This window comes from Anomalospiza imberbis, chromosome 16 (assembly GCF_031753505.1).
Source record: "Anomalospiza imberbis isolate Cuckoo-Finch-1a 21T00152 chromosome 16, ASM3175350v1, whole genome shotgun sequence".
Lineage (NCBI taxonomy): Eukaryota > Metazoa > Chordata > Aves > Passeriformes > Viduidae > Anomalospiza > Anomalospiza imberbis.
In genome coordinates, this window is record NC_089696.1 from 12076987 (window position 1) to 12094382 (window position 17396).

At 42.6% G+C, this 17396-nt stretch overlaps 1 protein-coding gene across 8 annotated transcripts in view; it reads right to left on the bottom strand.

Annotated features, from left to right (window-relative positions):
• MAD1L1 (mitotic arrest deficient 1 like 1) overlaps window positions 1-17396 on the bottom strand; it is a 348819-nt gene that overhangs the window by 176678 nt on the left and 154745 nt on the right. For 7 of the 8 annotated variants that reach the window (XM_068207072.1, XM_068207070.1, XM_068207071.1 and 4 more), the window contains one exon: window positions 4377-4433. The exons of the other annotated variant lie outside the window; for it this stretch is intronic. In XM_068207072.1, the coding sequence (XP_068063173.1) occupies window positions 4377-4433 (57 nt within the window). The remainder of the gene's footprint in view (window positions 1-4376; window positions 4434-17396) is intronic. 8 annotated transcript variants of the gene reach the window in all.

The window sequence follows — 17396 nt, forward strand, 5'->3', positions numbered from 1 at the left end:
TAAAGTTCCTATTTTTTTCCTACTATCATTGGTGTTACCCGTAAATTAAAAACATAGGTAATAACTGTTCCAGGTTGCCTTCCAGTTAACAGCTAGCTCCCAACTACATCAAGCTCAGTGTTCTCTGAATTGATTTCCTCCATGTCCTCTCATTTCTGTCTCCATTTCTACTCCTGATAACCATCACTGTAGGCAGTCACTGACATTTAAGTTAACGCTAAACATTATGATTTCATCAGACTGAACACATAATTGGCTCTTTAAATATTGCTGACCTGCTGCTCTTAAAAAAAGGTCTCCTTTTCTCTGCAAAGGGTTAACCAACACTTTTCCTCAAGGCAAGGGGCATTGATTATATTAATTTTAAGGTGTCTTTATTCCCTCTGTAAGGAGACTCAATTTATGCCATTCATTTGGTGATGGCTGCATTCTTGGACTTCAAATCTTCTTTACCTCCCAACCTGCTAAGCAATTCCTCTGATTCTTACAGCCATCCTTTTTTAATCTGCTGGAGGGTGAAATTTAATTTGTTCCAAAGTGCAGTCTATAGATTTCAGAGCCCACATGGGCCAAGCTGTCTTTTGAAGATGAAAGCCAAAAGATACCCAGAGCACCTCAGGGTAATGAAAATACAGGTGATGCTTTTTTAATACCAAGCCAACTTCCCTCAGGGATTAATGATGGAGAACAAAAAACCTTGACATGAATGCCCCCTGCTACAGAACCAGACTAGAAGAAAGTAAGATCAGAGATCAGAGCTGTGGCTTGGATGGCAAGCTTGAGCCAAACAATCTCCTTGTGTCTATAAAGGGATATGAAAAAGGCAAACTAAAATTACAAAAACAAACACATCTTCTGTTTCCCTCCCTCAGGGAGGGAAAGAAAAATAATATAACAAACAAAAGGCATTTTCTTCAAATAATATTTTGGTGTGAGTGAAGCTCTCCCTCAGCTTTAGGCCAGTAGAGCACTAAACTGACATACCATGAGAAATAAGATCCTGGGACCACAGATCAGAGAGCTGTGTGAACTCTGAGCAACCTCCTTGCTCATCCTGCAAATAAAGGCACTGTAGCACCAGCCCCAATAAAGAAAACTTCCAGTACTGATCAAATTGTCAGAAAAGTGCACATTTGTACCAAAAAAAAAATGGAAGCAACAAACATTCAGCAAATAAAAGACAGAAAAACCCCATGGATCTCTGGGGCAGCTTGGTGACCTGAGCCCTATCAAGAGTGGTGACTCTTATGTGTCTTATGGGCACACACTGTTCCCTTACAGTATGAACATGATTAAACTGTGGGGAAAAAAAGAAAAATAAATAAGTGAAGGGTTAGAGGGAGAGGAAAATCAAAGTTTCATTGTTAATTACACAGCACAATGATAATGGTAATTTTTCTTAAATCAAAAAATAAATTCTAGGTTCAAGTTCCCTGAAGGATGTAAAATATTAGAGGGTTTTTTATGGTTGTAATCACAAACTCATTTCTCCAGCCACTACTGGCCATGTGTAATTAGGGCAAAGTATGTTAATGATACAGAGGCACAGCCCAGAGATGTCTTCAGTTGCAATATTAATTGCATTTAGGGAAAGAGGCATGAATTGTGCTTATACAAGCTAATTAGTATGGGTTTGCTAATTAATACTGGAAAGTCAAACTGCCTTTGTCTTGTCAACTGCAATTAACTGAAGACATTTAAATTTCCTTTTTTGTTGTTCCTTCAGTAGCACGCTCACTTTCAGCTGACAAGCAAAGAATCCCTGCACTGAAGCAGTCAGAGCAGCCACTCCATTTCCCTGGCATCCCATTTCCCTCCAGCAGGACCTTGTGCTCTGGCCTGGCACAGGGTTCCCTATCACACACAGCACCCTTCCTCTGCCATTGTCCCTGGGGACACAATTCCCTGAGCTTGTCCTCGGAGGAGAGGGGCTGAACGTGCAGAATTGAGGCCACGATCCCATCAGGCTTATCCCACGAGTATTGTACTTTTAAATATTGCTATGTAAAGAATGACTCGTTTACCAGGGCACCAGAGATGCCCCCACTGATAGAAAGAAGTCCTTGGTTCTCTCAGTGAGGTGCTGTCAGCCAGGGCCCTGGAGCCAGAGCCCAGCTCTGCATTTCCAGTGCCCCAGGGAGGGTGGTAGAGCCATCAGAGCTCTGCAGGGTGGCAGCTGAGATGTCACCTGCACAGAGGTTTGTCCCAGAAGCAGCCTGAAGGACTCAGCAGACTGCACCTGCACCTGACAGGTGTTTGTTCCATTTCACTTAGAGCCACTGGCCTGTTTGCAGAAGAGCTGATGAAAAGCAATATCCACATCTGTCAGCACCCAGAGCAGGACAAGCCCTTCAGCATCCCCAGCATCAGACTGGGACTGGAGGCTCACAGGTGAAAGGGATGAAAAGGAAGGTGAGAGGCCAGCTATCCAAAACCAGGCAAATAATTTTGCTGAAGTGTCAAATTTAAAGGAGTCAAAAATCAGGCCACCCAGGTGAGACACTGATCTGGAGAGGTGGGGGGAAAAAAACACATAAAGTGCACTTTGCTGGATGGCAAGAGGAGAGTGGGGCTGGTGGCATATCCACAGGAGCCCATGGCAGGCAGCTAGGGAACAGCCCCATCCAAAGGGGACAGACCTCAGCCACCATCAACACTGCAGAAGACACAAGTGACAACTTTCCCTACCAGGGAGCTTTGGACTGGGGATGCAGAAGAACCGTTTACCACCAGTGAAAAGAAGGAGCTAAAATGTCAGGTTTTCCCTCAAAAGGGGAAAAGTTGGGAAAAAAAATCTCTTTACCTCTGTATGAATCAATTCTCCTGTATTTACTGAATAAATCCAGTATACTGAAATTTCACTGAATAAAGCCCACACCTCACAGTCTGCAATCCATGGTTAAAGCACCACAGAAAACAGCCTGTTCATGGGAGGTTGAAGAGTTACTGGAAGATCACAAGTCCAGCAGTTTTCCACTGACAAACCCTTGGGAATAGGCACTGAACACTGACTGTAGCTTTCTCCTCTGCTGATGGATGCACAACACCAATCAATGCTTTAACACTGGAAATTCCAGCTTCTCCAGCCCTCTGAAAGCCCACTTAATACAACAAATTTTTGAAGGCAAACAACTCAAAAACCTGGCTTAATGAGCCCAAAATAAAAACTTTTAAATGTTTAAAAAAAACCTCCATAACATCAGAACGCTTAAAACACAACAGCAAGTTTTTCCTCTGATACATCCAGTGAGCACAACACAAAATTGATTGTAGGGAATTTGAAACTGTTACAAGGCAGCACATAATGAGATCAGATGGTAAATAGGATTAATTCAGTTTTCTTTGGAAGTATCAGATGTGGCCTGTGTCACCACAGAAAGCAGCTGGGCATACAAAAATGTTTGCCCACAATGTGAGACCACCCCAGAACCGGAATCAATTAACGCTCTCATGGTGGAAAATCTGATGTTGAAACAGCAAGAGGCACAAATTAAACAAAAGATCCTAACAGACGTATGGCAACCCATTAATAGCACAGCAGGGGCACCTCATCCTGCCCTTCAGTGCCCTAGTAGAGCTCAGCACAAGTCTAAAAAGACTCGTGTTGGCACTCTAGTTTATGATTGGGATTTTAGAACAGATGTCTGTTTAGCACCAACTTACTAGCCACTGCTGTAGGCTTGTTTTTATATTAGTAATAAAATTAATCACATCTACAGAATGAGTCTCTGCATCTTGGATACTGCTCAGGTTTTCCTTGTAACTAAGAAAAGTTGCAGGAATCCCACAGTTCATCCATTAGCAAAAATATCAGTTCACAAAATAGCTTAACACTGACACCTTATTTTTTCCTGAGGATAAAAATCATATTTGAGTCATGAAACTGAATATAAACCTCCCAGCTACTTGGTTTTGTGTCCTTTTATTATTTTTGGTCCTTGAGGAAAATGCCAATAAAATAGGCGAACCCAGCAGAAAATTAACAGATATTATAAAAAAACAGTTTGTGGTAATTCTTTTCTATCTCATCTGCCTGTCCTTTGAACACCTGAGACTGAATCAAAGGCCCCCAAAGAAAGGAGTTAATTCAGTATGAAATTAAATGTTTGCTTCTGATCTAGATCTGCTAAGGAGAAAAGGAATTGCCAAAAAAAGGAAGACAGACCACTAGATCTCATCCAACACTTTTTCCAGGTGAGTATGGAGACAGGGAGTGCCAAGACTGGCAGCAGCAACACAACTTTTGCAATGTTTATTTGCTGTTCATTTCTGAATATTTGGAACTGATCCACCGTTTAAATGAACTGAACTTTGCAAATTACTGTTCTGTAAAACAACCAGGGGGAAAAAGAAAAAGGCAGAAATGGAACACTTACCATCTCTGCTCTTTGCTTGTGGTTTCCCACTTCTTCCAGAACCTGAGACAGCTGAGCCTTCAAGATACAGGGGGGGAAAAAAAAAAGGAAATTAAGTCCAGGATGTAATTTTGGAAGTTTAATAAGACCCCCTCCCCCCCACCCCCCCCAAAAAAAAAAAAAAAATCACATATAGCACCATGATTTTCATGGCATTGAGAAGGAATAACTTCATAGAAAATGTTCTGCTGAATTTCTGGGGTCCAGGGTTAGGTTTGGAAGCCTTCCAAAATGCTGTGGGAAAACATCAAGAAAATCTGCTCTTTAACATAAACCTCTTGAATTTCCATGAGAAAAGATCTCAGTGCAGCATTTCTACTTTTTAAAAAGGAAATTTGAAATGTAAAGGATCTCAAGCCAGAGTAGAAATACCTTTGGTTATCCTGGCATAATCTGAGGGGAAACAGGAACTTCACTCAGAAAAGGATCTTTTACAGAGTTTTGCTTATGAAAAAGGATTTTCAACCAAATGGGTATTTAGGAGACAGTTAAGAGAAGCCACACATAATACACAAATGCTATTCCTTCCCACATCCTTGATTTTCTAACACTCTCCTAGGTTGCTATCAGCATTTCTCTGCTTAGCAGAAAGCCCAAAAAATAGTCACTGATGACAAATAATTTAAACAATGCAAATAAATAAAATAAAATAAAACCAACTTTCCTACAAACTGATGCAAGTCATTTCAAACAAATATTCATTAAAACCCTCTGGAGTCTCTCAACTTCTCACCACATGTGAAATGAGTCTTTTGAGTGCCACATCCAAACCAGAGACAAACAGCAAGCAGTTTATTACAATGAAAAGCAAAACATTCAGCTCTGGAGGCTAACTACACTGAAATGCAAGCAAACAAATTTTAAAAATACAGTCTGAGGGTTCAGCACAGCAGAAGTTCCATTTTGCCAACAAACAAGCAAACAGTTCAAAATTTCCCTGGGCCCAGAGCTCAGCTAAAACTGAAAAAGTTTCACCTTCTTGCTATGCAGGGCCGGGGATGATGTGACATTATTTAAGGAAGTGACACTGAAATAGGATGAAAAGGGTTTTAATACAAGCCTGGGACCTGGCACAGGAGAATGAAACACACTCATTAAACACTGCAGGAAATGCCAGCCCCAGCCCAAACTGGAGTGCCTGGACAGGCAAGGGAAGAGAGAAAATGAAATGATCACCAAGTCTGATAAGGAAACATCAGGGAATTGTAAATTTGCAGACACTTGGGAAAGACTTTTGCCTACTGCTACTGAAGGAGGTACAATGACAGCAGCAGGCTGGAGCCAGGAGTTGCTTGGGGAAGAATTAGAAAACACGACCTTAGAGAGGTTATTCAGGAGAGGTGCTGGCATAAACTCAGAAAACACCCCAAGACTGACTGAATACTTTTGCTTACAAGCTGCCCCAACTGTTCTGTGTATTTATTAGCTTTCTCTGTATGAAGATGACCTTCAGATGGGAACCTATTCTAAACCTATATAGATATAAGAATTACCTAATTTAAAATTACATTAAAAATGATGTGTTTTCTTACAGTAGCTACCAGTCCTGAATTTGAGGGTCAAGCCTCTGTTCAGCCTCCTGTTCACACAGACTCCTATGGAATCACAGAGTAACCCACACTGGAAGAGTGGGAATCCCCTCAAAGCTCAATCCCCTGCGGTTTTGGTGGGTACCTGGATCAACCCATCACACTTTGGTCACCCTCACAGTGTAAATATTTTTATTTATAACACAAAGGCAACAGTACCCTAAGAGCCTGTTTAACTAGATGGGTATAAGAGCATTTTAATGTATAATACCTCCACAAAAGTCAGAAGAAAAGAATAGCAAAGACTCCAACACATTTTACTTCAGGAAAAGACTGGAAAAACCTTTTAGGCAAGAGATAAATAATATAAAGGGATGGAGAAAATTGAAAACACAAGTGGGAAATATGCCATAATTTATCTTAGAAATAATATGGCTTGGGGAAAATAACCATTTCAAGGTACTATGCCAACAGAGACACACAGAACCCTGGACAGCAAGTCCAAACCAGCAGCATAACAACAGCAGATCAATATGATTTGGAGAAGCAATCAGATAAGAACGAAATCAAAAAGTAGGTTTTCTTCACTGCATTCATTTCTAGGCAGCTCATCTCAAAGGGAAGGAGTCAGTAACGAGTGGGAATTCAGAGAGCAGCTACTAAACTTACCAGACTGCTGGAAGAAATGATTTATGAAGATTAAAAGATTTTTAAACATTGTGGTTTGACTGCAACTCTCACAGAAGAGCCAAAGGGACATATTTAATGCACTGAGAGCTGCTACAATGACAAAGCTGGAAAGAAGGAGGCTTCCCCAGCTCACTGATGCTGTTGGATGCACTCAGAGTCCAGAGCAGGGACCCTTCCACTCCCTGTCCCACCTACTCAGACAGCTGGGGAAACTCCAGACAAAGCCTAAATTTTCAGCAGGGTCCCCCAATGTCTGCACTTGCCAGGCTGTGATGCAGCTGATCTGGATGCTTTATCACGTCCAGTTTGTAAACATCAGCCCTATCCCAGACTTTTTATTAGCTTAAATCAAATATTGAACCTCCCTCAGCTGTTGGAGGACAGCTGCTGGCGAAGTGATTCACTGCCATATTCCTTCTAGGCCACAAGAAAATACAAACTAATCACCAGCAGCATGACAGATGCACGCATTTTTAATTATGAAGGAGAAATTAGGCTGTGAACTTAGCCCCACATCTCACTTAATCAGAGTGCTGGGGAGGAGCTGCCAGCCCTGGAGTGGAGCCTGGCAGCCTGCTCAGCCCCTGCTCCCGCTCCCCAGGCATTTGCCAGAAAAGATCTGAAAAAAACCACTGTTATGTTGTTTCTTGGAATGTATCTTCTCAGCAATGAACTGTTGGGTTTCTGGGTGCAGCCATCTCTGGCCACATCCAGACAAGGAAAGCACGAGGGTGGGTCATGGGCATCTCAGGGGTGGTGGGAAGGCACAAGGGGTCCAGCAGATGCTGGAGCAGCTTGCCAGCCCCACCTCAGAGTTCTGCTCTGGGAAAAGGCATCCAGGTAGTGACAGGACAAGGGGGATGGCTTCAAGCTGGAAAAGAGTAGGCTTAGATTAGACATTAGGAAAACAATCTTCCCTGTGAGGGTGGGCAAGCCCTGGCACAGGGTGCCCAGAAAGCTGTGGCTGCCCCAGCCCTGGAAGTGCCCAAGGCCAGGTTGGATGGATCTCTGAGCAGCCTCGTCTAAGACAGTAACCCTGCCCACAGAAAGATGATTTTTCAGGTCCCTTCCAACCCAAACCATTCCATGATTCTCTGAGTAGCTCAGCTCTGTGTTAGGGTCTTTTCAGCTGATCATATCCACTTTGGTACCTCAGGAATCTCTCAGTAGGATAAGACTTCCGTGTTGAATTTTCAGGCTACGCATAAAAGTTAACTAAAAGCTCCAAGGAAATTCTCTTTACTTAAGACACATGTTAAACTCCCACAGATCACCAAGCTCAAGTGTTAAGAAACCGGATATGCAAACAGATATTATGAACCAGATATACAAATACAGTGCAATTTACCCACTGAAGGCAGCACAACCAGGTAAGGGAAAACCAAGCAAAGCAAGGGGAAAAAAATCCTCTCAAGTACTCAGTCAATTATTTTAAGCTTTCAAAAAAAAGGTTTGTCAATTCAAAATATTCATCTTACATGACAACATAGTCTAATCTACTGTCAGTAGATTGTCATCCTCAAAAGATACTGGCAGGAAGAGAAGAACCTGTGCTCCAGCCTCACTGGGAATCTGCAGCTTGGGCTGCAAGAGGAGCAGGTTTCCAAGGAGAAGCACCAACTCAGCTCCAAGGAGACATTTCTGAATTGTTTAACTTGCTTCCCTGCATCAATAACTTCTCTTCTGTACCTTCCAGAAGTCAGCCCTCACTGACAGCACTGGAGGAGGCTGGTCAGGGAGGTTTCAATGAATGAAACTGAAGCAATGTGGTGGTGATGATGCAGCTGTTAAACTGTCTGCATCCAGAGCCCCCCACTCCCCTCTGGGGGCTGGTGGTGAGCTCGCTGCCCTGAATGATGGGCAAGCAGCTCAAATGGGAGCCCCATTTGTAGGGAAAAATTAACTACTCAGTCTCTAATGAACAGTCTTTCTCTACACAAAACAATACCCTCTGCTCTACAAGCAATTAGCAAATCGAAGTGCTCTCTTTGTGGACCTGCATTAATTTACTCCTCAATGTGGCACATTAAATAGCTCACAGGTACAGCACAGCACAGCAGTGGCAACAGCCAGCACCATAAAATGAAAGCTTGCTTCAAAGAGTTTGGGAAGCAAAATTAGGCGTGCTGCATACGGGGAATAAATCAAAACAACCTTCATTTGGAAATATCATTTGAGTCTTATGCTTTCATCAAAAAACATGATTATCATAGCAGTCACATTAATACAACGTTGGTACTCTACAAGGGAGAGAAACAAGCAGCATTTTCACTACCTCAAATTAGAAAGAACAATTTTTATTATTTTTCATCAGGGGGAAATACCTGAGAACATACACAGCTGCCTATTTTGGGATTGTGCTTTCACAGCTAGAAATCCCATGAGAGTTCCCAGAAGGAAAGTCACCTGTTGGAAGGGCAGCACCTCTGCAGGGAAGAGGAGGAGGAAGAGGCTTTCCCTGGAAGAGCTGGAACACAGCTGCAAAAAATGGCATTTTTACAGCTCACTGAAGCCCAAGATACCCTCAGAAATATTTTATATGCAACAGTTGTATGCAAATCCAAGTCAAGTGTGATAATTGGCAAATTTAGGTATAATGTTAATTACCAGCTATTTCAAATTAATTAACTCCTAAGATAAATTCTTGCTTCTCCTCTTTGAGAAAGTTAACACACAATTTAAATTTACAAGGATATATCAGCTGCCGATCACAGAAATAGGGAATCTTGTATGTTCCAACATGCCAAATCACTTCAGTTTCCTTGTGCTGGTTGCTCCCCATTCCCTGGGTAATTTCACAGTTACTTATTTCTCTGATCACTCACGACAGAAGACAGAAGATGAAGCCTCTTGGCTCAAGCTGGATGGCTTGAGTGTGTGGCCAAAGTGTGATGTGACCTCTAGAGAGCCCAAGCCAGAACATCTTATCTGGTGCCATAGGCTGGGGAAGAGGGGGGAAAAAAAGCACAATATAACCTTTTTCTATCAGATTCAGGAGACACAAAGCAAATAAAGTGCATTGAAGCTGCAGCTGAAATACAGAAGGAAACTTGAAAACATGGCAGCACTCCCAGGACAGTTCTGATAAGGAAAGCACTGAGTGCAACAATTAGAATTCAATCCAATGTGGGAACATAAGCACCATGCTGATGAATTACATGGAACAACACAGGAATAGGATGAGAACAATTTGAAGAGAACTTTGCAATCACTAATTACCTCTCAGCAAAGAATGAGGGGAAAACAGAAGGAAAACTTTGATTTCACAAAAGCCACAGACAGATTACTTCTGGGGGTGGCAGAGACTAAGCAGAACTAACTCATCAGCCACTTGCAGTCAGACTTCACTTTATTTGCATATTGTGATCCTGCATATTGAAATACTGTGAGAACTGAAATTAAATTTTCATTAGTGTTCAATCTGGAATCTCACCCGTGAGATTCAGATTTCAACAGTTCATGCAGGCATTTCCCTGTTTACTTTAAAGTCAGATATCCATTTATCCCATGCCAGCCAACACTTGTGGCCTTAAACCCACTGCACACCGTTATTGCCCAAGGGCAGCAGTGCAAGATTGTTCCTGCACCTCTGAACTCCACTACAGAATTACTCTGAACTAACTGGAAGTTTCCAATTTAATGTATTTTGATGCTTTGTTGTTGAAATTGCCAGTCTTTCACAAAATTGCACCAATTGAGATCACAATCAAGAAGACAGTTTAGTACCAGCCAGTAAATAATTTCCTTGCTGCTTTACAGGGTCCTTTTTGCTGTTGTGAAGAAAGTTCTCCTGGTTATAAAATCAAATGCACATCCTTTATAAGGTGGGAAAGAACAGCTACAAATAAACTCTGCTGCTGTCTCAAAAGCATCCAGAACACCACATTACCTCACAGGAGCTGGGTTGGAGGTGGCAGGGTCTGATGTGAAAGTGAAGAGGAAAATTCCCCAACAACTTCTGAATGTGTTTCAGAAATTTAAATTCAGTGAAACCACACTCGCTCTGACTTGCAGAAAAGCTGCAATAGACAAAGCAGAGACCATTATTTGCTGACATAATTTATGAGGATAGGTTTGCAGCTCAGTGAAAAGCATGTGTCTCAGGCCACAGCTTATGTAGTTTTCCATGTAATTTAGTCCTTAATTTTACCCCAAGCAAGGACAGGAAACACAGGAAACAAGAATGCCTGTAAGCCAGATGTCCCACACCTCCAGGGACTCATGCTCCTGGGCATCACAGCAAACCACAACACCCAGGGACTGAAGGCCACTGCTTTTGTGCTCCTTCTCTGGAAACCAGTTTCATACTGGATTTGTGCAGGGAAATGCCGCCCCCCAGTGAGACACAAAAAGCAGCTGGTTACCAAAATCGGGGAGGAATAAAACAGAGCTCTTGGGCACTAAACAAAAAAAAATGAAACTGCAAATTGAAAAATCACCAAAGTCATTGCTATAATTACTGAAGACGAAAGGAAAACATCTCCCCTAGCAAAGATATGGGCTCCTGTCAACACTCTATCATGAATTACTGGACAAGGGGATAATAACCACACCTTTCTCTAGCTCTTGAGTCTCAAGGACAGGCCAATCTCTCTCCTTCTCTTTAAGAGACAGAGTCACTTGTAATGTCAAGAATTCTTGACAGTAAGCTTAATGTAATGAATAATGAAATAACCCCAAACTCTCCCTGGTTAGACTATGAGAAAAGGGTGTTAAAGTGACTGTGGAACAACTGATATGAGATGAAGACAGGATTCCAAGCCAAAATTGCCCACATCCTTATTCCTGGCAAATACTTGATCTAGCATAAAGTAAGCTGCACAGTCCTGCAGCAGAAACCTGGCTACCTACTCTTCCTAACAACTGGGACCTGGGGCAAAGCACTAAACTCTGAAAGTCCTTTTCTCTCCCCTCTGTAACCTAAAGATAATTCTGACTCTGTAAAACCCTTCCAAAACCTTTGAAAAAGGATAATCTCTGAGCACAAGGTGCCACTGTTGACACAAACCACACCTGATGGGCCCCAGCACTAAAAGGATTAAGCACCATAATAAGTGCAGAAGTCCAGCACCAACATGTTTAGAGGGGGCAGCAACCTCATCACCCTGATCCTCAAAGCAAAGGAGACCTTCACAGCTGCAATAAAATGTAAAACTTGGAGAAAGACCCTGAACTTCTCTAAATCTACTCCATCAACACTGCTCACATAATCTCTCAGGCAGATGCTGCTGGGGAAGGAAGAGAAGCAAACTGGGAGATGGAAAAATGCAGAACTTCCTATCCAGGAAAAGATGAGTCCCTAGAGATTGGACAGCCCCATGCCAGGCTGAAGCAGTTAAAAATGAGGCAGGAAAGGGTGGGTTCAGGTAACAAAATCACCTTAGTTTTGCAAAAATGTCTCAAAACAAGAACGTTCATTTGTTGTTTTACTGCAGCTGAGGGTGAGGTGAGGCTGTGGGGCAACACCCCAGAGACTCCTCTCTCCTGCTGTTTTCCCTTGATGTTTTTATTCAGCACCTTGCTAAGAAGGAGCACAGAGACCAAAAGATTAGCACAGCTCTGCTGGGAACAATCTACTTTTGTAATTGGTCTCCTTCACCCCATCCTAATCAAATGGTGCTGCAGTCCCCTGGGGAGAGAATACAGTGCCAAACAAAAAATGTGAGTTTGCAGCTGCTTCCTCAACAGCAAAGGGCAGCCTGACTGATGAAACTCTGCCAAGCCAATTGCTTCCAGCATGATGCAGTCGGTCAGCACAGCATCTCCAGGACACACACAAGTGACTGTGGGATGCTGATGGACCCTCCCAAGGAGTCAGTCCCCATCACTGGAACACCCATCAGAGAAACCTCTGCCACTAAAATCTCTCTGTGGCCTCAGAGAAGCAGCTGAATGTGAAGATGTAGCAGGAAGTCCCTTCTCTTTTGCTGCTCCCCACCAAAAGTTTTAACCCAACTGCAGAAAGATAAAATCTGTGTATTGAGGGTCAGCTGCAAATCTCTTGCCAGGAGTAGAATAGATTAATACATTCTGGCAACTCAAAACCATTAAGAGAGTACCAGCCCACTGCACAGGGAAACAGCAAATGGGTAAAAAAATACAACATATCTGGAGGACAATAAGAAGAATTAATTTCACTGTGCTGTGGTCAAATCTCTAAAGGTGAAATGAAGGGATACCAGCACCCAATCCTGAAACAGATGAAGCACATCTGGGAACCTGGTAATAACACTCCTGGAACTGGGAAGCAGAGCAAGAGACAAACAGAAGACACAGCAGCTAAAGGGAACATAATCCCTTGCCATTAGATGTAATAAAGAAGCTGGCTGAAGTAGCAGGAACAAATGTTTGTGTGTTTGTTTAATTTTCTGGGTTTTTTTTAAATTTTAAGCCCAAGTAATTTATTTACTTTTTTTTTCATCCCTTATGTTATCAGCAGAATGAATTCAGGCTCCAAAGTCTTCTCTTGATGAAAGCAAACATCAGTACTCACCAAATCCAGAAAAAGGAAGTCTCAAGAACTAGAAGTGGTGACAATATGACACCCAGCATCTATTAAACTGTCAACTCCTTCCTGAGCATTTTTGCCAGGACAACCTCCCTGGATCTAAGTTCTCCCCATCAAGTTACCTCCAACTAGGTTTGATAGCTGGAGGGAAAGAAACCGCATCTAATTCATGAAATCTGTAAATTAGCCATCAAAAGTGTTCACTCTTATCCATTCATCAGAAAAAATGGTGGAATTACAGCTCTACCTAAAAAAGCCCTTCTAATTTCAGCCCGATGAGTCAGCACTGCTGCATCTCATCACTAGGAGTGATTCATTGTCACTGCACTTCTCAAAGTCAAGAATAAGGGTATTCACCCCAATTCACTGTCATCTCATAACTCCTCTGGACCCAGGCACTGTGTTTGCACACAGCACTGTTATAATGATTTATGTGAGTGTGTCACTTTTAATTTAAAGGGATAAAGAGTTATTGTCAAGTCTACCAACCATAAAGCAACATTTTCTTTCCACTGAGCTGACAGTTGAATACCTGGAAAATATTCCTGTTTGCCAAGGAAGGAGAGGGCTCTGCAGTCCATGGCCTTAGGGTGTCAGTGCTTCTGAGGAGAGGAATGGATGGCCAGTGTCTTTGGAGAGGAACACTAGTACTTGGTAGAGTTAAAAAAAGGCTTACAATAGAGTTAGAATCTGAATAAAATTTCAGAAAAAAGCAGTATGGGTGGAAAGCCTTTGCCCCAAGTCAAAGTGAGGAAGAGGGTGTGGGGTATGGATGAGAGCCCAAAAAGATGATCTGGATGAAACAAGACTATCATAAGTTAATCAGTGGCACAGCTATAGTTTTCTTATCCAAGTCCATTAATATTACAGTCACCTTTGATAACCTTTCAACTGCTAAAACAAGGCTACTGAACAACTCTCACTGACCTTACACCCCTGAGTGGGCCAGTGCCTTCCTTCAAACTGCCCAAGGCTGGTGATGTTGGTGATAGTTCAGAAAAGACACCTTTAATGGTGCTGTGAGCTCTGTCCCTATGATATCTGTTATCCCCACAAACACACTCCCAACAGGAGCCCTCAGCCATGTGGGCACAGTTCCTTGTGCAACCTTGTGTTGTGAGCCAGCCAGGAAACAACTTTGGGAAGTGAAGATCTGTGTTTAAATCAAACTTTTTTTAAACTCTAATCAAGTTTGGTTTCCATTCCAGTTCTCAGCACCACTGCATAAGTTGCCCCAGCTCAAATAAAGGTCAAGGAGGGGTTTCAGCCAGCACCATCCTTGGCTTGGGAAATTACAGCCAGTGTGGTTTTGGCATCCAGCAGAACAGTGGGGAGAGTGCCTAAGCCTCGGAGGGTCTCCAACAAATTTCAAATGCTCTTGGAAGTTGCTAGGTAACAACATCCACCCCCAGGACAAGATTGTGCAATGTTTGCTCTGACAAAGCAGTGCTTGCCTTGCCCTTGCTTCCACCCTGGGAATGTGTGTGTTGAGGACCTGTCGTCTCTGCTGCCAGAGCATTTCCAGCCTCTAGTCTGGGTGCATAGTTGGATTTTGCTGAATAAAGCAAACATCCCATTTTAAACATAGCTATTATAATTAGCAGAAGCTCATTGCTCAATTCCCCTTCCAGACAGGGATTTCCAAATGTCAGTGTGCTTAGCACAGCTGATCTGTGCTGGCTGCTCTAAACACAACTGACCTAGGAGGGTCCAGAGCACAGAATCAAATCCTATCATGGGCAGTGAGATGGAAAAACAAACAGAATAATTGTCCTTCTTTAGCCTGTTCCTTCATTTTCCTGTACCATCTGCACCAAGGCAAAGTTAGCAGAGACTCTTTGACACAGAAAATTCATGTTTGAGGCCAAGCAGGAACTTCTTTTGGAATTTTGTATCTGTTTTCTGAGTCAGCCCTCCAGATGACTCTGCCTCATCCTGCTTGTCCTGCCAGGGTATCACAGCATAAAATCAAAGGTCAGTGAGGGGAGAACAAAAAAGGGGGAAACCCCCAAACTAGCACAGCTACTGCTGCTAACACCTTTTGCAGAGGCTCTGGCAATTGCAGAGACCAGTTTCAAACAGTATTTTCTTTCTAAATCTGTTTTGGGAAAGCAAAAACGAACTTCATCTCTACGAGTGATTTACAATATTAAAAGAAAATTACCAAGTATCTTTTCCCAACACAGACCTCCTCACACCAAAGATCTGCACTCCTTGAAGGAGAAGTGTAGCCCTTCCATTTCCAGGCATTGCATAAATCAGTGGCTCCCAGCCTTCCTGCAGACACTTCAGAAAGCCTGGCAGTGCTCCACACCTCAGAATGTCCCATGGAGCCAGGCTGAGTTCATTAATGTGGGTCTCGTGCAACCTCTCCCCTGTGGGGTACAAGTGTCTCACCCACGGCTCCTGCCTCGTTTTTTGGGATGTGCCAGTAAAAACCCCATGAAGGGCCGAAGCAGATCAGCACCAAGCTGCTCAATAAAAGGAGAAGCCGAAGCTCAAAGATCACACAAACTTTGCAAGGCCACATGGACAGTCATGATTTCCAGTTACAACATTTTACTCCATCAGGTTTGTACTACAAAGAGATTAGAGGCAGAATTTGCCTGAAGTTTAAGGGAAAAAGACGGGAAGGAAAAAAACCCAGAGGTTAACAGCTTCTCTGTCCAAAGACATTCCTTATACTGAAAAAGTAAAAAAATCCTCCAAGATTCCAACTGGAAGAAAAAAAAAGTGTAAAATACCCTCAAATAAAATCAAACATCCTTGCACACCATGGTCATGCTCCTGTAACTTCTTAGAAGAGAAACAAAACCCTTCTACTTTTATCTGAGAATTTATTCAAAATAAATAAATCCCAATGGAATTTAGGCACACTGTAGAGGCTCCAGCAAAAATCATAAATAAAGCAAGAAAACGAAAAAGATCCTTTCTTGGCATGCTCTTGAAAGAAGGATTCACCACATTTCTGATTGACTGCCACTGTGGTTTAAAATGAATCAGCTATAAATAGGCAGCAAATGCAAGGCAAGCACTTGAAGGAAACAGCAAGGGTTTTGTTTTTTTTTTTGTTTTCTCTTGTTATTGCTTAATGGTCTGTTGGGAAGGAGGTGGCTGACAAGAAGGAATGTGGTAAAAATATAAAGAAACAGAAAAAGATGGGGTTTTGGAAGGAGGGATAAGGAGACATGAAGACATCCAAGTGTATGAAATGTGCAAATATATTTCTGCCTCTGGTTTTCCAGATGAGTGAAGGATCAGGGATGGGAACAGGCACAGACTTGGAGCTAGGGATGCCCTGCAAGTCCCCTCACACCCACAACTTGAAGAAGGCTTTTATGTTATCAGTAGCTTTAAAGTCAGGGTTCTGTGGGCCACCTTGCACTAATTTCTAGTCTTTTCTACATTTCATATTGAACAGATGAAGTGCAGCATAAAGAAAAGAACTGGAAGTGTTTCTGCAGCCCTCTTGTGCCAAGAGCCATCCAAAACAGGAGTGGCCTCAAAACTATTAAAGTTAAGCAGCCATCCACATCATAACAAAAGTGAAAATACTCGTGTCAATGAACACCAGAGCTGGAGAAATCTGAGTCCCACACAGAGAGGATCCAGTTTCTGAAAAGCATTTGCAGGGAAATTTCTAATAAACTACTTTTTAAATATTGAATAACCTCTTCTCAAAATAGCTGGAGCTTATTTCACAGCTCTTGTCCCAACTGTCTGCTCCTCTCTCCCACAGCTAGTCTGACTGCACACAACATCCCATCTCCAGCTCTCTGGCATCTTTTTAATTACTCCTCTTAATCTTATGCTCCTTCTTTCAAGACTGAAGGATGCTCTCACAGAATCCAAGGAGCAGAAAACCTTCTGGTTTCCCCTCCCAAGGAGTCTGACTAGCTTTAAAGACCTTCTCTACTCCTGAAAAGCATTTCCTTGCAACTCCATGGCAAATCTTGCCAGTGAGCAGCCCAGGGCCTCCTCAGAGCCTTCTCCTGCATGGAGATGGAGGCTGATCCCATGGCAGCTCGGCACAGATTTACAGCTTTCACCAAATTGTTTCCTCCTGTAGGAAGGAGGAGAAGACTATCAAAATGGCCTGAAATCCAAATTTTTAAACTTCAGCAGTTAATATCTTGCCCTACTTAAAAAAAAAAAAAAAAAAGCATATTTTGGAAAGGGTATGCAAGGGGTACAAGAAAAAACCCTACAGAGACAGGATCAGAGCAAGTAAAGAACATCCTTGCACTGCACAAG